Raw genomic sequence first — 22,529 nt, forward strand, 5'->3', positions numbered from 1 at the left:
CTACCACTTGTCTGTCAGTTTGTCAGGTTATGATGATTTGTGTGTTGCTGTAATACGGGGAAGCTGTGTCGTTAGTATTTTAAGTACCAGGAGTGTCACCCATGGTGGACAGATTTCACTGGAGCTTCCAGACTAAGACAGACTAGGAAGAAGGCAAGGGAGACTACTTCTGAAGATTCTGTGAATAGCCATGAAGTGTTGTTGTCTGATATAGTACTGAAAGATGAGCCCCATAGATTGGAAGACACTCAAATGCAACCAGGAAAGAGCTGCCTCCTCAAAGTAGAGTTGACCTTAGTGTTGTGGATAGAACAAAGCTTTCGAGACCTTCGTTTGCTGATGTGGCACAGTCAAAATGAGAAGACTCAAATGAAAAGAAACAGCTGCAAACATCCCTTAATAATCGGAACGTGGAATATACAAAACATTAATCTAGGAAAATTGGAAGTTGCCAAAAATGAAATGCATAAAGATCAATATCCTAGGAATTAGTGAGCTGAAATGGACTGGTATGACCATTGTGAATCAAGCCATCACATGGTTTATTATGCCAGGAACGACAAATTGAAGAGGAATGGCATCGCATTCATCATCAAGAAGAGCAATTCAAGATCTGTCTTGAAGTACAACACTGTCTGTGAGAGGATAATATACATTTGTTAACAAGGAAGACCAGTTAATGCCACTATTATTCAAATTTACACACCAACCACTAAAGCTAATGACAATGAAAACTTGAAGACTTCTTCTTCATGGCCAGCACCTTGCTTGAAGACTTGTAGTCTCCAGAACTGATCCAAGTGAGAGTCCCATGGACTGCCACAAGAACAAACTGCTCTGTGTTGGAAGAAGTACAGCCAGAATACTCTTTAGAAGCCAGGATGGCCAGACTTTGTCTCTTATTCTTCGAACATATTATCAGGAGGGACTGGTCCCTGAAAAGGACATCACGCTTGGTAAAGTGAAGAGTCAGAGAAAAAGAGGAAGATCCCCAGTGAGATGGATTGGCACAGTAGCAGCAGCAGTGTACCCAAGTGTAACGATTGTGAGTTTAACGCAGGATCAAGCAGTGTTTCATTCTGTTGTGCATAAGAGGGCTATTAGTTGGAACTGCCTCGATGGCACCTAATAACAACTGACTTCTTCAGTCTGAAATTGATCAAACATGCAATTAAGATTAATTGATAATTACTGGTAATTGGAATGCAAAAGTTGGGAACAAAGATGAAGGACCCCTCGTTGGAAAATATAGACTTGGTGTTAGAAATTATGTTGGAGATCTCATGGTAGCATTTTGTAAGACCAACAACTTACTCATTGCAAATTCCATTTTTAACATCATAAACGGAGACTATGCATGTTTATCTTACCAAATGTAATATAAAGGAGTCAAATTGACTACATCTGTTGGGAAGAGATGATGGAGAAGCTCAATATCATCAGCCCAAACTGGTGGAACCGACTATCAGTTGCTCATATGCACATTCAGGCTGAAGCTGCAGAAAATTAAACTAAGTAATTGAAAGCCAAAATATAACATTCACTATGTTGTTTGGTCCCATTGAGCTGGTTCTGACTCACAGCAAGCCTGTGCACAGCAGAATGAAACACTGCCCTGTCCCGTGCCGTCCTCAACAATTGTTACATTCAAGCCCATTGCTGCTGCCACTGTGTCAGTCCATCTTGTTGGGGGTCTTCCTCTTTTTCATTGACTTTTCACTTTGCCAAGCATGATGTCTTTTATAGGGGCTGGTCCCTCCTGTGATAACATGTCTAAAGTATGAGATGTGAAGTTTTGCCATCCAGGCTTCTAAGGAGCATTCTGATTGTATTTTTTCCAACACAGATTTGTTTGTTCTTTTGTCAGTCCGTGCTACAAAAGACCACTTTAAAGTGTTAAAGAGCAAAGATGTCAGTTTGAGGACTAAGGTACACCTGACCCAAGCCATGGCATTTTCAGTCTCCTCATAATGCATGTGTAAGTTGGTCAGTGAATAAGGATGACCATAGAAGAATTGATGCTTTTAAATCAGGGTGTTGGCGAAGAATACTGAAAGAACCATGTACTGTCAGAAGAACTTTACAAATCTGTCTTGGAAGGAGAGCAGCTTGAATGCTCCTTAGAAGCAAGGATGGTGAGACTTTGCCTCCGGTACTTTGGGCCTGTTGTTAGGTGGAACCAGTCACTGGAGAAGGACATCATGGTTGGGAAAGTAGAGTGAAAAGAGGAAGGCCCTCAACATAATGGATTGACACAGTGGCAATAGTAGTGGGTTCAAACATACCAGTTGTGAGGCTCACGTAGGACCGGGCTGAGTTTCATTTTGTTGTGTATACAGTTGTGAGGATCACGTAGGACTGTACTGAGTTTCATTTTGTTGTGCATACAGTTGTGAGGATCACGTAGGACTGTACTGAGTTTCATTTTGTTGTGCATACAGTTGCTATGAGAGAAACAACTCGATGACCTCTAATAACAGCAAATTTTTATGAAAGCAGACTCCCACATCTTTGTCCAGTGGAACAGCTGGTGGGTTCAAATTGTTGACCTGTTGTTTATTAGTTCAATGCTTAACCTCCTGGGCCATCAGGGCTCCTAGAGTATTTAAATAATTCTCAAAACTCACCTATAAGAAAGCCAATAACCCAATTTAAAAATGGGCAGAAGTCTTGGAGAGAAACAGTGCCAACAGGGATATATGGATTGCGAATAAGTGCATGAAAGCATATTCAATATCATTAGCCTTTGTTGGTGGTGCTGTTGTTAAGTGTCCTTGAGTTGGTTCTGACTCACAGTGACCCTGTGTCGGATTTCTGAGGAGTGGCTGGTGGGTTTGAACCAGCAACTATAAATTGTTGCTGTTGTTGTTAAAGTGCCGTCAAATCAGTTCCGACTCAGTGATCATGGATAGAGTTGCCAAGGAGCAGCTGGTGAGTTTGAACTGCTGACCTTGTAGTTCAAACCGACCTTAGGGTCCAGTGCTTTAACCAACAGCACTGAACCAGGATTCCAGGAAGTATAAATTAGGGAATCATAAATTAAAACCATGAGTTATCACCATATACCTATTTGAATGGCTAAAATGAAAACTTGGGCCGATAACCGACTGTTGGCAAAGTTGTGGAGAAACCAGAGCTCTTTTACATTCCTGGTAGGGAAGAACAAGGGTACAGATGCTCTGGAAGACAGTTGAGTAGTTTCTTATGAAATTGAACGTCTGCCTGCCATATGATCCGGCAATCCTACTTCCGCATACCATATTTAATGAAACAGTGCACTCACACATAAAATGTGCATAGTGTTCTTTGAAAAATAACTTACTAGGGGGTTGTATGGTCGGCAAAATGTGCAGCATGTGTTATTTGTGTAAAATATGGTGAAAACTTAGATTCACGCAAAAACCTGCATACTACCGTCTCATTTCAGCTCTTGTAATGAAACAATAGAGCTCCTTGAGAACTCAGAATTTCTAAAACTGGCAGCGCTCCCCTGGCCTTGAGGCAGATAGGGCAGAAACAGGCCTCACAGGTGGTGGGTACTGTATGGTATTGTTAGTCCAACTCATACGGTCACACTGACCCTGTAATTGTTATCTAGTTTTCATGTGAGCGAACTAATCCGCTGTTTTTCCTTCTGTACTCCCTGCTTCAGCAAATTCCTTTAGATAAGCCCCTAGATACCCAGCCAAGAACTTAGCATATATAAACTAGCAGCCATTTCCCTACGGCTCGGCAGGCCTGGGAGAATTCATTGTCTCCTGCCATCCGGCTATAGATGTCTGTTGTGCCAATAAAATTCTCTAAATTGGACACTATAGTAATCATCATCCTTCTTTGGGACTTGAACCCGTAACAGTAATAATCACAAGATTCCTAGATGATGCACACAGTTTGTGTTTTCCACTGCTAACCTGAAGGCTAGTGGTTTGAATTCACCCAGCAGCACAGCAAAAGAAAGCCCTGGCGATCTGCTTCCATAAAGGTTATAGTTGAGAAAACTCTACGGAGTGCAGTTCTACTCTGTAACACACTGGGTTGCCGTGAGTTAGAATTACCTTGATGGCAGTGTTTCTAAAATTTTGTTTATAATCAACCAAATTGAAAACAAGCCAAAAGTTCTCAGATGGTTGAATGGGTAAACAAACTATGGTACTTCCATATTGTTCTTAAGTGCCGTCGAGTTGGTTCCGACCCTTAGTGACCCTGTATAGGGTTTCCAAGGAGCAACTGGTGAGCTTGAACTGCCAACCTTGCAGTTCATATGGCTTTGCAGTCTGGCGCATTAACCCACAGCGCCACACCAAGACTCTAGTACTTGCATATGTTGTTGTTGTTGTTGTTAAGTGCCATCGAGTTGGTTCCAACCCATAGCGACCCTGTACAGGGTTTCCGAGGGTGTAAATCTTTACGGGAGTAGAAAGCCTCATCTTTATACTTGCATATAGCATAATGTTATTCAGCCTTACAAAAGAATGCCCTGTTGCTGCTTGCAACTGTTGGAGAAATCTGATTGACACCATGTATGAAAGAAGCCAGCCTCAAAAGTTTTATATGGTGGCAATACCAGAGATGGAGGCAGAGATGCTGACATGGAGAGATGGAGTGGTTGGGGACTCTGGACTCAGGGAGGGAGAAGGGTTGTGTGTGGGCGGTTGGGGGACAGGCTTCCAGGGTGTACCCTTTGGTTTGAATGGTTATATATTCCCGAGTACGTCAGGGTACATCCCCCCAACTCCTACCCTCCAAAAAAAAACAACAACAAAAAAACCCCAGAGGGAATGGAAGCAAATGCTGTTGAATGATGACGCATGGAGGGGATTGTAATCATTACAATGAAATGAAATACGATAGGATGAATGTAAAACTGATGTTCTCCCATGTGAACTATCACTCAATTCACAATAAAAGCTTAAAAAAAAAAGGATACAAAAGGAAAGAAAATATTAATTGTCCTTCTAAAATTTAAACGAACTTAACTTCATTTGTTATTGAGAACTAGTAATAGTATAATAAAATATTAAAAAGCTACAAAAAAAAGTTATATATGGTATGACTCTGTTTATATTGACATTCTCCAAAAGATAAAAACGAGTTGGGAGCATATGATTATAAAGGGGAAGCCCAAAGCACCTTAATTTCAGACTTGTAGCCTCCAAAACTGATATATTTGTATTGTTTTAATGCAGTCCCATTTGTGGTACTTTGTAACTATGTGTGTTAAAACGCAGAATCAATTTTACATAGGTTAATTGAAAGAAAACCAACATTCAAACTGGAGTCATACTGTGATTTTTACTCGTGGAAGAGGCATTCCATAGTAATACAGCTTTCTGGGATTTTAATTCCACAGCTGATTGTTTTCTGCTGAGAAAATTACTTGAAAATTACTAAGAACCTGTGACTTCAGAAATCCTTGGCTTTCCCTAGACTTCGTGTTAAGTGCTGGGTGAACTGCTCCTGGCTGGGATATTGTAACAGAAGAGTGCCGATGAAGGAGTGTGCAGGCTCCCTTCACAGGGCATCATTGTTCTCACTGTGGTTCATGGCAGGTGAAGCAGGTGGAGTCGGGGACAGTGCAGTTCCAGTACTCACTCAGCCCAGAAGAACACTTGGACACATCTCCCGAGCAGGCTGTCAGTACCAAGGCAGAGCGACGGCAGCCCTCCAAGAAGCCACCCACGTCCCCTTCAAGTAAGTGTTTGCAGAAAGCTCACTTCTCAAGCACACAGCATGGTTTCCATCTGTTCCCAGGGAAAGAGACCCAGTCCAGTATAATGATCATCAGACTTATAAGATAATTACCACAGATTGCTTTAGCTGGAATCGGCTGAGTTTTTGCTTAATATTGAGATGTAGAATTGGCTGCAAACAGCAAAGGCTGTCAGCAGCGCTCCAGCCCCTGCCCTGTGGGTGGTGACATATTTCACATGCATGTAGGTGGTTAAAGAGCTGTTGCTGGTTATTAGTTTAGCATCTGCTTGGCTGGCGTGGCTCTGGCATGGCCAGTACCTTGTGTTCAGTGCCTCTCAGTGTGTGCAAGAAAAACCCCCACAAAACCAAAAATCAAACCTGTTGACCTGTTGCTGTAGCGTTGATCCCAATTCATAGGGTCCCTCCAGGGGAGAGTGGAACTGCCCCATGGAGTTTCCAAGACTGTACATCTTTAGAGAAGTAGATCGCCACATCTTTTCCCCGTGGATTGGCTGGTAGGTTCGAGCCACTGCCTTCCAGTTAGCAGCAGAGCACTTAACCACTGTGCCGCCTGAAGAGTTCCTTAGTTTATAGCTAACGATGGCCTAAACAGGTATTCTCGTTGAGAATTCCACTTATTGCAAGAGGAAGAGTAGAATTTCAAAGGTAGTGTGTGAGAAGTTCACCCTGACCTGACTGAGTAGTGAGCCTTTGGCGCTGGGCTCCTGGAGATTTAGTCAGCTGAAAGAATGTTCTAGAAGCCCTAGGTCATGGGACATTAATGTCTTCTGTCTCCTGCTTCCAGACAGAAAGGTAGGGAATGAACCAATGTGTAAGCCTGTCAAGAAGAGGCTAGTGTTTGTCCATCTTGCCAGCTTTTGTACAGTGAATAATATGCAGATCTCCAGGGAGGGTTTTTCCTTATTTATTGGTTAATTGATTACTGTTTTTTTTTTTTTGCTGGGGTTCCTGGGTGCTAGTGTGAGAGGACTAGAGATTCTGTAATTTGGGAATGTTTGTTTTTCCTGAGTTGAGATTCATTTATAGGAACTGGTTTTGTCACATTTAATTTTCCAACTGGAGGGAGCAGAGCACTTGTTTCTTCGGCCTGGAACTTGACGTACTGATCTCCCTCACAATGGTTTTCTAACATATCTAAAACCATTCAGCTAGCAAGACTTAGTAGTTGATGGCTTTGTAACAAACCACACCACTAAGTATTTTCCTTCTTTTCAAAGAGTCCATTTGATGGCTTTCATAGTTTTGTTCTTCCAGTTTTTTAATGCCGTGCTTACCGGGTTATTGAGATTTGCTGGCTAACACCAATGTGTACATTAATAGTCGCATCTTCTATAAGTGGTATTGAAATGCACAGCACCCCCTGTACTTGAGCTACTGCCAGAATATCTGCTAGAATCCCTCGCAGTGGTGGGTGGTAGGCATGTATTTTCTGTCAGTCAGTTTAGAAAAAAATTCCAAATGTATTTGATAATGTTGAAAGTATTGGAGGCATAGAATATATAGTTTAAAAATAGGAAACAAAGGGTCAGATTTATTATTAACACATCCCCTGCTTTAAATCTAATGTTTTTCCCTCTTTGACATGTATTCTCAGTTCCACTTAAAAAATAAAACAAAAGGAATTTGCGAGACTTTTTTTTTCTTTACACAAAAAAGTTTGGCTAAGAAATGATCAACTATTTCAATTATGAACTAGTTAAGTTTGAAGGGCTTATTTTAAAGTTATTTTGGAACCGACTTGACGGCACTTGACAACAACAACAATAAACTATGAAGGAGCACAGGGGCTCCATAGGATAGACGCTGGACTGTGACCACAAGATTGGTGGTTCGAGCCCACCAACCACCAGTGGGAGAAAAATGAAGCTTTCTGCTTCTGCAAAGATTAAAATCTTGGAAACCCTACACAGAGTCGTTATGAGTTGAAACTGACTTGATGACACTTAACAACAACAACAACATAAACTGTGAGAAGAGGGTCCAGTTTACTTGATTTTTTTCTGGCCTGGATCAATTGTGGTTGTTGTCTATGAGCTTTTGGCATGGCTTTCCTAGTTGCTCTTGTATTCATGAGGACGTTTCAAGATTTAAAAACTTGTCTGCTGCTGCCGACATTTCCCCAGAAATGTCCTTTAACTGGTTTCATGCTTGAGGTTCATTGAGCTTCTTGAATCTTTAGGTTTCTAGTTTTCATCACATTTGGAAAATTGTTGGCCATGAGTTCTTCACGTATTTTTTTCTGCCTTGTCTCTCCTCTCTGCCTTGGGGATCCCTATTACACATATATTAGGAGTCCTGGTGTGGCGCTGTGGGCTCATGCATCAGACTGCAAAGTCGTTTGAACTGCAAGGTCGGTGATTCAAACTCACTAGCTGCTCCTTGGAAACCCTATACAGGGTCGCTATGGGTTGGACTCGACTCGACAGCACTTAACAACAACAACAACATCACACATTTAGTAGGCTGCTAGCTGTTGTCCCATAGCTCATTAATGCAGTGTCCCCCCTTTTTTTGTCTTGTTTTCCCCCTGCCCCCTGTGTTTCTTTTTAGATAATATCTGTTGCTATGACTTCAAGTCCACTAATCCTTTTTTTCTGCAATGTGTAATATGCCATGACTCCCACTTAGTACATTTTGAATCTAAGATACTGTGATTTTCATCTCTAAAAGTTAATTTTAGTTGTTAAGTGTTGTCGAGTTGAAAAGTTTATTAGGGGATTTAAGAAATAATTACTTTCTGTTCCTACTTAACATATTCACTTTTCCTTAGCTTTTGAACATAGGAAATGCAATTATAATTACTTTAACTCCCTTGTCCACTAATTCTACCATCTTTGTCAGTTTGGGGTCAGCTTCCGTCAGTTGATGTTTCTTCTTATCTAGGTTACGCTTTTCTGTTCCTTTGCATGCGTGGTGATTTTTGAGTGAATGCTAGACATTGTAAATTTAAATTTGTTGTTACTGAATGCTGGATATTTTTATAATTGATGAATATCCTTGAGCCTTGAAAGCAGTTTGATGCTTTTCAGTATTGCTTTTAAGATTTGTTAGATGGGACCAGATTAGCAATTGTTGTTAGTGCCATCAAGTTGGTTCCGACTCTGTATAGGGTTTCTGAGGAGTGGTTGGTGAGTTTGAACTGCCAGTCTTGCGGTTCAGACTGACCTTGTGGTCCAGTGCTTATCCTACAGTGCCACACTAGGACTCCGTTGTTGTTGTTGTTGTTAAATGCTATTCAGTTGGTTATGACCCAGAGTGACCCTGTATAGGGTTTCCAGGGAGTGGCTGGTGAGCTTGAACCACTGACCTTGCACATCATACTGATTTTGCAGTCCAGAGTATTAACCCACAGTGCTACACCTGGACTCCAGGACTCCATTATCCTAGTGTTAAGTATTCTTCCTTAAAATGCAGAAATGAGGAAGTAAAAGAGTTGAACAGAAAATTTCAAAAGGCAGCTCAAGAAGACAAAGTCAGATATTATTATGAAATGTGCAAAGAGCTGGAGTTAAAATACCGTAAGAGAAGAACATCCTCAGCATTTCTCAAGCTGAAAGAACTGAAGAGAAACTTCAATCTTTGGATGGTAGCAGGGAAGGATTTTATGGGCAAAATAATTGAATGGTACAGAATACATGAGAAGACAGAAGGTATACACAGAGTCACAATACCAAAAAAACTGGTCGATGTTCAACCATTTCAAGAGGTAGCATAAGATCAAGAGCCAGTGGTATTGAAGGAAGAAGTCTTAAGTTGCACTGAAGGCATTGGTGAAAAGCAAGGCTTCAGGAATTCATGGAATACAAATTGATACGTTTCAACAAACTGATGCAGCACTGGAGGCGCTCACTCATCTATGCCAGGAAATTTGGAAGAATTCATATTTATGCCCATTCCAAAAGAAGGTGACCTAATGGGATACGGAAATCATTGACTGGTAACATTAATATCTCACGCAAGTAAAATGTTGCTGAAGACAATTAAAACACGGTTGCAGCAGTGCATTGACAGAGAGCTACCAGAAATTCAAGCTGGATTCAGAAAGAGGATGTGGAAAGAGGGATATCACTGCTGACGTCAGATGGATCTTGGCTAAAAGCAGAGAATACCAGAAGTATGTTTACTTGTGTTTTATTGACTACGCAAAAGTATTTGACTGTGTGGGTCATAACAAACTGTGGATAACATTGTGAATAATGGATATTCCATAACATTTAATTGTCCTCATGAGGAACGTGCATACCTAGACAAAGAGACAGTTGTTTGAACAAAACAAGTGGGATACTGAATGGTTTAAACTCAGGAAAGATGTGCACTAGGGTTATATCTTCTTGCCATATTTATTCAGTCTTTATGCTGAGCAAATCATCTGAGAAGGTGGATAATGTGAAGAAGAATGTGGCGTTAGGATGGGAAGAAGACTTATTAACAACCTTGCTTGCTGGAAGCGAAGAGAACTTGAAATACTTACTGAGGAAGATAAAAGATTACCGCCTTCAGTATGGATTGCTCTTCCATGTAAAGAAAACAGAAATCCTTCCAAGTGGACCAATAAATGACATCATAATAAATGGAGAAAGGATAGAAGTTGCCACAGACTTTATTTTGCTTGGACCCACAAACACTCAATGGAAGCAGCAGTCAAGAAATCAAACGACACACATATATTAGGCAAATCTGCTACGAAAGATCTCTGTAAGTGTTAACGGATGAAGATGTCTGTCTGAGGACTAAGGTGCGCCTGACCAAAGCCATGGTATTTTCAGTTGCCTCATATGCATGGGAAAATTGGACAGTGACTAAGCAAAATCACAAAAGAATAGATGCATTTGAATTATGGTGTTGGTGACGAATATTAAAGAATTAGAAGAACAAACAAATCTGTCTTGGAAGAAGTACAAGCAGAATGCTCCATAGTCACGAGGACAGAGACTGTGTGTCTTTTCTTTGGGCATGCTGTCACTACATCACGAAGAAGGACATGTTAAACAGAGGAAAATCCTCAACAAGATGGATTGATACAGTAGCAACCACAGTGGGCTCAGCCATAACAACAATTGTGAGAATGGCGCAGGCCCAGACAGTGTTTCATTCTGTTGTGCCTAGCATTGCCATGGGTCAATAACAACAATGCGAAGATGAGAGGGCCCTTGAGTACTATACCCAAGGTCCTATGAATTATAGGGTTTATTATCTGACTGATGAGAACATGGCAGTATTTCTGGCTCTGTGTGAACACTAGGTATGGCTCCCTGTAGCCCTCTCTGGTGTTTTCCCCTCTGCTTTAGCTACCTTTCTGGTTAGTGCTTGCTAAATGCTAGAGGGAAGCCCTCTATAAATGTCTCCGCAGCTCAGTCTGTCTGGTACTCAATCCTGGAAGCTCTGGCTTCCTTTGTCTTCACTTGGAGTAATGCTGTGTGATGAGCACTGGACCACAGGGTCGGCAGTTCAAATCTACCAGTCGCTCCTCGGAAACCCTATACAAGGTTGCTATGATTCGAACAACTCGACGGTTCTCAACAACAGCAACAATTGGCTATTGGAATCATCCACTGGCAGGGATGATAGTCCAGTGGTTTTTAAACGTTTCCTAGCTGCTACTTTGTGATTCACTAGCCATGTGGTGCGCTTTCAGGATTTTGAAGTTGTCAGTTCATGCTTTCTTCCTTGCCTGGAATGTTCCTCCCCTTTGCACTGAATTTATTTTCTTCTCGTATACATTCTAACTAAAGAACTATTTATTCAAGAATAGCCAAGGCAATTTTAAAGAAGAGGGAGAATGAATTTTTCTTGATTTTTCAGATTTTCCATAGAGTTAAGTGACATTGGTGCTAAAACAATAAAAACCCAAACACCAAACTCACCGCCATCGAATCGATTCAGACCCAAACATCCCTTGCAGGACACGGTGGAAGTGGCCCATCGGGTTTCCAAGACTATATTCTTTATAAAAGTGGATCGCCACATTTTTCTCCTGGGGAGCAGCTGGTGGGTTTGAACTGCCTGCCTTTCAGTTTAGCAGCACTTAATTACTGTGCCATCAGGGTTCCACCAATGCCTAGATGCAGAGATAGATAAATAGATAATGGGACAAAATAAAATATGACATTTGTTATATTGACAAATTCCACATAAGAAGCGTATTTATTTCCTGATGCTGCTGTAACGGATTCCCTGAGCTTTAGTAGCATAAAACAGCACACTATAGTTCTGTTTTGTGTATGGTCGCTATGACTTAGAGACAACTTGATGGCATTTAACAACATCAATAATGAGTTCTGGAGGTCAGAGTCCAAAATGGGTCTCACCGAGCTAAAATAGTCTGTGCTTTCTGGAGGCTCTAGGGGGAAATCTATTTCCTTGCATTTTACAGTTTTCAGAGGCTGTGGGCATTGTTCGATCCCTTCTTACATCTTTGAAGGCAACAGAGTAGCATCTTCAGATTGCTCTCTGATTCTGACCCTTCCGCCTCCCACTTCACTTGTAGGACCCTTGTAAATTGCATTGGACCTTCCCAGATAATTCAAGATTATCTTCCTATTTTAGTAGCTTAATTCCACCTGCCACTTTCGTTTTCTTTGCAACATAGCATAGCATCTTTATGGTTCAGGGAAGGAGGGCTATAGAAATCTTTGTAGGACCCTTATTCTGCCTACCACATAAAGTAAGGATGGACCAATCAATAGACAAGACTGGGATGATTGGTTGTCCATATGGAAAACAAACAAACAAACATACCTTAACTCAACTCACATTTTTGCAAAAAGTAATTCCAGATTGATTAAAGACACAAGTGTGAAAAGCAAAACTTTAGAAGTTTTAGAATTAGAAGATTAGAAAGAAGAAAAATGATAGAATGCCTCCAAATCAATACTAAATAAGCAGCAGAAAAAAAAATGGTCAATGAATGTGAAGGAGAAATTCACAGAGAAGAAACCAGAGTAACCAACAAACATATGAAAAAGTGCTCCATTCCACTAGTAAGCATAGAAACGCAGAACAAAACAAGCAATCATTTCTTCCCTATCATGAGGTTAATGAAGATGTGGGAAACCGGGCTGTGATATGTGCAGCCTCTTGGAATACCAGTTCTGAGCCCTGGTGTGGTGCTGCAGTGGACTGCAAGGTCAGTTTGAACCAACCACAAGGCCGGCGTTTCAAGCTCAGCAGCCACTTCTTGGAAACACTATACAGGGTCGCTGTGAATCGAAACAGACTTGATGGCACTTAACAACAGCAACAGTGTTTAGTTAATGCCCTGCAGTCCAGAGATGCCTTTGGCAGAGAACACCTGATTCATGCTCAGTAGCACTGCTTTTAATAGTCGGGTGTAGAAATAACCTATGTGTTACCCAGTCAGGGGATGGATACGCAAACAGACGTATTTGGACTATAGGGTGCTGTACATTATTGTTGGGTGCTGCTGAGTCCGTTTTTGACCCTCAGTGACTCCATGTGACAGAGTAGAGCTGCTCCCTAGGTTTTCTAGGCTCTGCTGGGTGGGTGTGAACTACCAGCTATACCCTTAACTGCGGTTCTACCAGAGCTCCTTGGGATGCTGTCTAGCAGTTTAAAAGGAGAGAAATCTATCTATCCATAGCATTATGAGTAAATCTTCACAGCATTATCTCGAGTGAAAGCCAGTTCTGAGAAAACAGAAAAGTGCAATATGGTAGCCTTTGTCATTTTAAACAGTTGCACGTATTTTCTATGAATGCATATGTACTGATTGAATGGCCTTCTCCAGTTACTTAATATTTCTGTTCCTCAATTTCCTCATTTGTAAAATGGGGTGAATTAAAAACATAAATATACAAAGCCTAACTTTACACACTTTAGGAGAGCAAGGATAGCAAGTATCCTTCTGGCCTTGGAGTTTGGAAGAATTTCTTTTTTTTAATAAAAAGTTTGTATTGTGAATTATGTGATAGTTTACATGGGAGAACATTAGCTTTACATTTATCCTTTCGTACTTCATTTCATTGCAATGATTACAGTCCCTTCCATGCATCATCAACCAACCAAAGGGTATACTGCACAAGCCCTCGTTTGTCAGCACACAGCCCCTCTCCCTCCCTGAGTCTAGAGTCCCCAGCCGTTCCATCTCTCCACATCATCATCTCTGCCTTCATCCCTGGTGTCACTGCTTCTCTGAATAGGGTCTCCCACTTCCTTTTTCTCTCTGGATGGTTCCAGAGACCTCTGCTCCTAGACTGCAAAATCAACCTCTCTCTGTCTTTTGTTACAGAACATCTACCTTTACCTTTCTAGCACTCACAGTCAGTCCTGATAGCAGTCATTCACTATTGAACCATAAGAGTCTTATCCCCATCTCCTTTCATCAGCCCCGTCCAGACATGTTTGAAACCACTCAGTGGAGATTCTACCTTTCCCTGCACCCTCTGGAACTAGGTTCCTTCTTGAAAGTTTGTAAGCCAGTCACTTCATGCCTTTGTAGCCCCACCCTCCCCATCTTGGGTAGTCAATGTCTAAGTTACCCACCCTTGTTGTCTCTGTGTACCAAGGGGTTGGGAATGACCCTCCCTGTAAAGATTTGTTCGTTCCTTTGCCCTACTTCATCCACAAGCGTAGGTAAAGTTCATCAAATTGTAGTGGATTACCCTTTTTCCCTTCTTCTTTCTTCCTCTAGTCATGTTCTGATCATTCAGCCATTGAAGCCAGGTCAAATGGGTACTATCTGTAAGTGTGGGTGTTCTTGTGCATCTCCCCTCACTTCATATCAGCTGGATGCTTCACACTCCGCTCTAGTCCTTTGGGGCCATGTCTCTGTCCCTGGTCCCAGGAGTCTTCAGGTCTCATCATACTGCTGGCCAACCAGGTCTCAATCCAGGTTAACAGGAGTGTATTGAATGTGGTCGGACTTAGCTCACAACTTCATTGCTGTTTTCCCCCCACTTCCCCTTATTGGTGACCAATGTGGTCAGCAGCAAGCGCACATGCCTGCTCGTATATTGCCCTTGAGTTTTAGTCTTGGAAGGGGGTTTGCCTTGAGGGGATCAGACCACTTGCCTTGATGGCTCCTGGGGGAGCAACTTGCTTGTTCTTGTAGTAGTCAATCAGACTGCTGTTATTGTTTTTGATTTTTCCTCCTGGTCTTTCTTTCAAGAAGTATCTTCTGTTCTAGCTGCTCCAGGCTGGTCTGCTTGTCATTTCAAGTAGAAATTTCCCACCTTTGAAGATTCTGGATGCTCTTCAGGATTTCACCTATGGCCTTATGTAATACAGAGGCTCTGCAGGAAGCCTCCTTCACTGGGCAAGTTCTAGTCCCATTTTAGGTATTCCAATCTGTTATAGGCAGAAGATGGATTTACAAGCTTTCTATGGTGATATTTCTGGCTATTCCTTTCTCTCCCCCTCAAGTGTCTATTTTATAATGGTATGCCAGGTAAACCAAGATTCAAAAAATAGCCAAACATCTTAACATTAATTCCCCTCTTTTACCCATTCAAAACATGCTTCAATCTTTGTATCCCAGAGCCCTGTTGTTCCAAGATTGTGCTTATATCGTTATTTACCTCTGTCCTATTTAGCCCATGTAAACCTGCCTAACTGTTCTCCTATCAGCTTTGTTCTTCCTTTTGCATTCCCTTTGTAGTGTATGCCCCCCTGCACCAGCACCCAAACTATCCTGTGTCTTTTCCCTACCCTGTGTTCCATCTTCCCCTCCTTTCCTCCCCTCACCCTACCTCATACACCCTGGTAACCAACAAAGAATCCCGCCCCCCTTTTTAGTATGGGTACTTTCCCTTAGTCTTTTACAGTAGTGGTCCTATGCAGTATTTCTCCTTTTGTGACTGACTGATTTCAGTCAGCATAATGGCCTCAAGGTTCATCCATGTTATGCCATGGCTTGCAGCTTTCTTGTTGTTCTTCAAGGTAGCATAGTAGATACACATAGCATGTGTATATACCAAAGTTTGTTTATCCATTCTTCCATAGATGGACACTTAGACTGTCTCCATCTTTTTGCTATTGTAAATAGTGCTGCTATGAACATTGGTGTGCATATATCTATGTACTCATGTTATGGCTCGTATTTCTTATAGATAAATACCAAGTAGAGGAATTGCTGGATCAAAGGTATCTCTATTTCGAACCTTCTGAGGAAGCATCATAGTGCTTTCCAGAGAGGTTGGATCATTTTGCAATCCCACCAGCAATGTAGTAGGGTCCCAGTCTCTCCACATCCTTGCCAGCATTTATTGTCCTCTAATTTTTTGATCTTTGCTGTTATTACTGGTGTGAGATGATATCTCATTATTGTTTTGATTTGCAACTCTCTTATGGCTAGTGATTCTGAACATCTCTTTATGTTTTTTGACTGCCCAGATCTCCTGCTTGGTGAAGTGTCTGTTATGTCCTGTGCCCATTTTTTAATTGGGGTATTTGTCCTTTTCTTGTAGAGGTGTTGTATGGAAGAATTTCTTTAGCAGGCTGGCAAGGCATAAGCCATGAAGAACAGATTGAGAAATAAAGTTATGTTAAGATAAAACTTTTGCATGAAGAGAAGATTTTGTAAACCAAGTTACCAGAAAGCCTCAGGCTGAGAGTTATTTGCAGTACATTTTGTTGTTGTTAAGTGCTGTCAACTCATAGAAATCTTGTTAAGGGTTCACAAGGGGGGCTGGTGGGTTTAAATTGCCGACTTTGCAGCTAGCAGTCCAGTGCTGACCCTACAGTGCCCCACCAGGACTCCTGTAATACAGATTGTTGTTGTTAAGTTCCGTGGAGTCGGTTCCGACCCATAGTGACCCTGCACAGGGTTTCCGAGGCTGTAAATCTTTACGGGAGCAGAAAGCCTCATCTTTCTCCCGCGGAGCAGCTGGTAGTTTCGATCTGCTGACCTTGAGGTTCACAGCCCGATTCGTAACCACTATGCTACAGATAGCCATTAAAAATTAATGGGGGAATGAGAAATAGGAGGTTAGAAGAGAAGATCAGGAAGCAGACCTATAGAGGAACTCCTGAGTCAGTAAGAGGTAGAGAAACAGCAGCGTGCAACCAAGTGTTGTAGAGACATGAGGAGAGAGTGGCTCAAGGGCTCAGGCGACTTGAGATGGAGCAGGTGCTTCTCAGTGGCTCTCAGCTGTGTAACTAACAAGGAGTCCTGGTGGCACAACATTAAAGCGCTTGGCGACTGACTGAAAAGGAAATGTTGGTGGTTCAAACCCATCAGTGGCTCCTGCAGAGTAAGACCTGGTGATCTGCTCCTTAAAGATCACAGCCTGGGAAACCCTATGGGAGGTTCTCCTCTCACACGGGGTCGCTATGAGTTGGAATGTACTCGGTGGCCCCATCCTGAATTGTCATTGTGTGTCTCCTTCTGTCATCCTCCTCATGCCCCAGTGACAGACATTTCGTTTGGCAGCATCTGTGGGCAGTGGCCACATGGCCCTTTCACCCTCTGATTCCCTTCAGCACGAAGCAGGAGGCCACCAGCTAGGGAGCAGATACAGTACAGCTCAATGGACTCTGTGGTGGGGTGCAAGCAGCTGCACGGACACTACCCAGGAGCCTGGGTTCAGTGCTGGCTGTACTCCCAGACTTTGATGTTAGAAGACTTCATTGCCATTGTGGGAGAACTTGAGACATTGCCGACTGGGCTAGGGTTTGTTCAGACATACTTGCCATCTTCCCTCCCGGCCTCTCTGTTCGCAACGACAGTGAAACGTGAGAGCCGGAGCTCAGACAGGACTGCCTGGTTTTCCCGGGGCTCTTAGGGTTTTTGCTTTTGACAGGGTACAATTCTTATCACTCTTCTTTTGCTCGTTTTAGTGGAAAATATTTGAGTTTTCCTATTCTGGCAGGTTTCCGCTTTACACAGGTTCTGGCTTCTGCAGGTTTTCCTGTGCTTGTTGAAAGTGCGTTGTGTCAGGCACTGTGTTAGGCTCCTGTCCTCAAGGAACTTATATTTTAAAAGGAGGGAGACAATAAACAAACTACGAAATAGATTGTTGTTAGGTGCTGTCCAGTTGCTTCCGACTCAGAGCGGCCCTGAGGAGGGTTTCCGAGGAGTGCTTAGTTGCTGACCTACTGTTGGCAGTCCAATGCTTGTTGTACAATGTTGTTGTTGTTGTTTACTGCCATCGAGTCGGTTCCGACCCATAGCGACCCTGTACAGGGTTTCCGAGGGTGTAAATCCTTACGGGAGTAGAAAGCCTCATCTTTCTCCCGCGGAGCGGCTGGTAGTTTCGAACCGCTGACCTTAAGGTTCGCAGCCCGATTCGTAACCACTACCCTACCAGAGCTCCTGTACAATATCTCTATCAAATATATTGTTGTTACTAGGTGCTGTCGAGTTGGTTCTGACTCATAGTGACCCTGTATAGGGTTTCAGAGGCAGTATGTCTTCACAGGAGCAGAAAGCCCCATCTTAGTCCTGTGGAGTGGCTGGGGGGTCCGAACTGCCGCTCTTGTAATTAATAGTCCAGTGCTTACCCTACAGTGCCACCAGGACTTCTGATGCTTGCTAGTTTTGTAAAGTGAATTAGGAGGCTTTCCATCTTTTTCCAGGCTTTAAAATAGTTTAAAGAAAAAAATCTTACCTGTTTCTTTTCTTTTTTTTAAAGTAACTATTTATTGTGAATTGAGGGAACAGAGCAGATCATCAGTTTTGCATTCAATAAACCATCTGCTTCGTTTTATCTCAATGATTACAAATCCTCAGTGTGCCATCCTGTACCCTACTTCCTCCTGTGTTTCTCAGTTCCACTCCTCCTTCTCTCTCAATGCTTCTGAATGTTACCCTGGGTAAAATGCTGCCCTTTTGGCCACTCTCTGGTGTGCATACCTCACCAATGTTGTCCCCATATGCTGTTCTTGTTGTTAAGTGCATTTCAGTCGGTTTCGACTCATAGCGACCCTTGTATATGGTTTCCAAGGATCACTTTGCTGGGTTTGGACTGCTTGCCTTGTGGTTAGCTTACTGTGTAGTGCCACATCGGGACTCCCAATAGATCTATCCTATTGCTTGACTGAAAATTGAGCCATGGGTGATTCCGGACCTGAAGGATAAACAAGGGCCATAGTCATGGTGTCCCACCAGTCTGTTTGACCAATAAGCTTGGGAAACATTACCTGTGTCTTGAAAAGCTGATGAAACTTACATGTAAAATATCAAGAACTGGGTGCCTTTTTGAAGTGATTTTTTTTTTGGCAAATGAGTAAGTTTCTTTTTTTACGATTAGAGGTTGATCTGTTTAAGTTTTCTACCTCATCTTACTTCAATTTTTGCGATATACATTCTCTAGAAAAAATGCTTCATTTCATTTAGTTTTCAAAGCTATGATGAATGAAGCATTTTTCTAGAGAATTTGTATCCTTGGTGTGGTGGTGTAGGATAGGCACTGGACTGCTAACCGCAGGGTCTGTGGTTCAAATCTACCAGTTGTTCCTTGGAACCCTTAGGCAGGGTCTATGTGAATTGGAACCGACTCTATGGCACTAAACAACAACAACAACGAAATTGGGATACAGTTGTGCCTAATTAAAGCATGAAGTAAAGGACAGAAGAGTGCAGAGGGTGGTTTGAAAAGACAGTCAAGTATTATAATGAAATGTGCAAAAGCCTGCAGTTAGAAAACAGAAAAGGGAAGAATATGCTCAGCATGTCTCAAGTTGAAAAAAACTGAAGAAAAAAATTCAAACTTCAAGTTGCACTATTGAAGAATTCTGTGGGTAAAATATTGAATGACTCGGGAAACATCAAAAGACAATAGAAGAAATGCAGAGAATATGCCATACCAAGAAGAATTGGTTAGCATTTCAGTATTTCAGGAGCTAGTGTGTGATCAAGAACCAGTGGTACTGAAGGCAGAAGTCTAAGCTGCATGAAAAGCACTGTTGAAAAGTTAGACGCCATGAATGGATGGAGTACCATTTGAGATGTTTCTATTAATAGATGCAGTATTGTAAGAAATTTGAACGATAGCTTCCTAGCCAACCAACTGGAAGAGATTGATATTCGTGCCCATTCCAAAGAAAGGTAATCCAACAGAATGTGGAAATTAATGAACAATATCATTACTATCACACGCATGTAGCAGTTTAATGAAGAGAATTAAAAAATGATTATGCTGGTATATCAACAGAGAACTGCAAGGAAAAAAGCTATAGTCAGAAGAGGATGTAAAATGAGGGATATCATGGCTGATGTCATATTGGATTCAGGCTGAAAACAGAGAATACTAGAAAGATACTTCCCTGAGTTTTGTTGACTATGCAAAGCCATAAGACTGTGTGGATGATAACAAATTATGGTTAACATTGAGAAAAATGGAAGTTCCAGAACACTTCATTGTACTCAGGTGGAACTTGTTCATAGACCAAGAAGTAGTTGGTTGGATAGAGTAAGGGGATACTAGTGGTTTCAAGTCAGGTGTGCCCCAGGGTTGTATTCTTTCACCATGCTTATTCAATCTGTATGCTGAGCAAAGAATCTGAGAAGTTGGACTATATGAAGAAGCATTTGGCATCAAGATTGGAGGAAGACTCATTAGCAACCTGTGGGATAATGTGCTGAACTGCAAGGTTGGTTTGAACTGCAAGGTCAGTGGTTCAAATTCACTGGCTGTTCCTCTGAAACCCTATACAAGGGTGCTATGTGTCAGAACCGACTCCAGTAACAGTATGCAGATGACATAATCTTGCTTGCTAGAAGTGAAGAGGTCTTGAAGCACTTACTGATGAAGATCAAAGACTACTACCTTCAATATTCATTACAGTTCAACACAAAACAAAAATCCTCACAACTAGGCCAATGTGCATCATCATAGTAAACAGAAATATTGAGGCTATCAAGGATTTCATTTTACTTGGATCCACCGTTAACGCTCATGGAAGCAGCAATGCGGACATCAGTTGAAGTATTGCGTTGGGCAAATCTGCAACACAAGATCTTTTTTTTTTTTTTAAGTTTTATTGTGAATTATATGATAGTTTACATGGGAGAACATTAGTTTTACATTCATTCTATTGTATATCGTTTCATTGCCATGGTTACAATCCCCTCCATGCATCATCAACCAACCAAAGGGTCTACCTTGCAAGCCTGTCCCCTACACTCCACCCCCAGTCTTCAGCACACAGTCGCTCTCCCTCTCTGGATCTAAAGTCCCCAGCTGCTCCATCGTTCCATGTCATCGTCTCTGCCTCCATCTCAGGCATCACTGCTTCACTGGGTAGGGTCCCGCTCTCGGCTCTTCTCCGTTGATGGTCCTAGGGACCTCCGCTCCTAGACTGGAAAGTTAGTCACTCCCTTCCTTGCTACAAAACATCTACCTTTACGTTTCCAACCCTCACAGTCAGTCCTGATAACAATTATTCACTATTGTGTCACAAGAGACCCATCTGCATTTCATCAGCTCTGCCTAGACAGATTGGATAGTACTCACTGGAGATTCTGCCTTCCTCCAGGCCCCCTCGCTCCAGGTTCCCTCTTGAAAGTTTGTAAGCCAGTCACTTCTTGCCTTTGCAGCCCCCTCTCCCCACATTTTGGGTAGCCAATGTCCAAGTTGCCCATTCCTGTCTACTCTGTGTGTGGAGGGGGTGGGAATGATTCTTGCTGTAAGGATTTGTTCCCTCTTTTGAGCTACTTTATCCATAGGTGTAGGCCAAGTTCATCAAATTGTATCAGATTACTCTTTTTTTCCTCTTCTTTCTTCTTCTGGTTGAGCTCTGATCATCCAGCCATGGAAGCCAGGTCAGGTGGGTACACTTATGCATGTGTGCTCTCTTCTTATCAGCTGAACGCTCCACTCTCAACATTGTAGGGCTTAGCTCGCCGCTTCACTGCTGTTTTTCCCTCACTTCCCCATATCAGTGACGAGCGTGGTCACCAATCAGAGCGTGTATTCTCATTGAGTCTTATTCTTGGAAGGGGGTTTGCACTGAGGAGACCTGACCGCTTGCCTTGATGTTCCCTGGGAGGATCTTTTTTCAAGTGTTAAAAAGCAAAGATGTCACCTTGAACACTAAATGAAAGAAATGAGGAGGTAAAAGAGTTGAATAGAAAATTTCAAAGGGCAGCTTGAGAAGACAAATGTCAAATATTATAATGAAATGTGCAAAGATCTCGAGTTAGAAAAACCAAGAGGGAAGAACATGCTTAGGATTTCTCATCCTGAAAGAACTTTAAATAGTGAAGGATTCTATGAGCATAATATTGAGCAATGCAGAAAACATCAAAAGAAGATAGACAGAATACAGAGTCACTGTACCAAAAAGAAATGGTCTATATTCAGCCATTTCAAGAGGTAGCATATGATCACAAGCCAATAGTACTGAAAGAATACATCCAAGTTGTGTTGATGGCATTGGCAAAGGACAAGACTCCAGGAATTGATGGAATACAAATTGAAATCTTTTAAGAAACTGATGCAGCACTGGAGGCACTCACTCATCTATGCCAAGAAATTTGGAAGATACCTACCTAGCCATTTGATTAGAAGAGATCAATATTTGTGCTCATTCCAAACTGAGGCAACCCAGTGAAATATGGAAATCTTTAGAAAATACCATTAATATCACATGCAAGTAAAAATTTGCTGAAGATTAATTCTAAAATGACTGCAGTAGGACATTGACAGGGAATTGCCAGAGGTTCAAGCCAGATTCCGATGAGGACGTGGAATGAGAGCTATCATTGCTGATGTTAGAAGGATCTTGGCTGAAAGCAGAGAATACCAGAAAGATGTTTATGTGACCTTTATTGACTATGCAAAGGCTTTCAATTATGTGGATCATGATAAGCTATGGGCAACATTGCAGAGAATGAATATTCTGGAACACTTAATTAT

The 22,529-nt window shown here is 42.0% G+C and overlaps 1 protein-coding gene across 1 annotated transcript in view; it reads left to right on the top strand.

The window, feature by feature from the left end:
* The window catches only part of NPHP4 (nephronophthisis 4), a 168,554-nt gene that overhangs the window by 63,113 nt on the left and 82,912 nt on the right, over positions 1-22,529 (top strand). Inside the window, exon 10 of the mRNA XM_006876919.1 lies at positions 5,550-5,691. Coding sequence (XP_006876981.1) covers positions 5,550-5,691 — 142 coding nt within the window. The remainder of the gene's footprint in view (positions 1-5,549; positions 5,692-22,529) is intronic.

This window comes from Chrysochloris asiatica, unplaced genomic scaffold, assembly GCF_000296735.1.
Source record: "Chrysochloris asiatica unplaced genomic scaffold, ChrAsi1.0 scaffold00425, whole genome shotgun sequence".
Classification (NCBI taxonomy): domain Eukaryota; kingdom Metazoa; phylum Chordata; class Mammalia; order Afrosoricida; family Chrysochloridae; genus Chrysochloris; species Chrysochloris asiatica.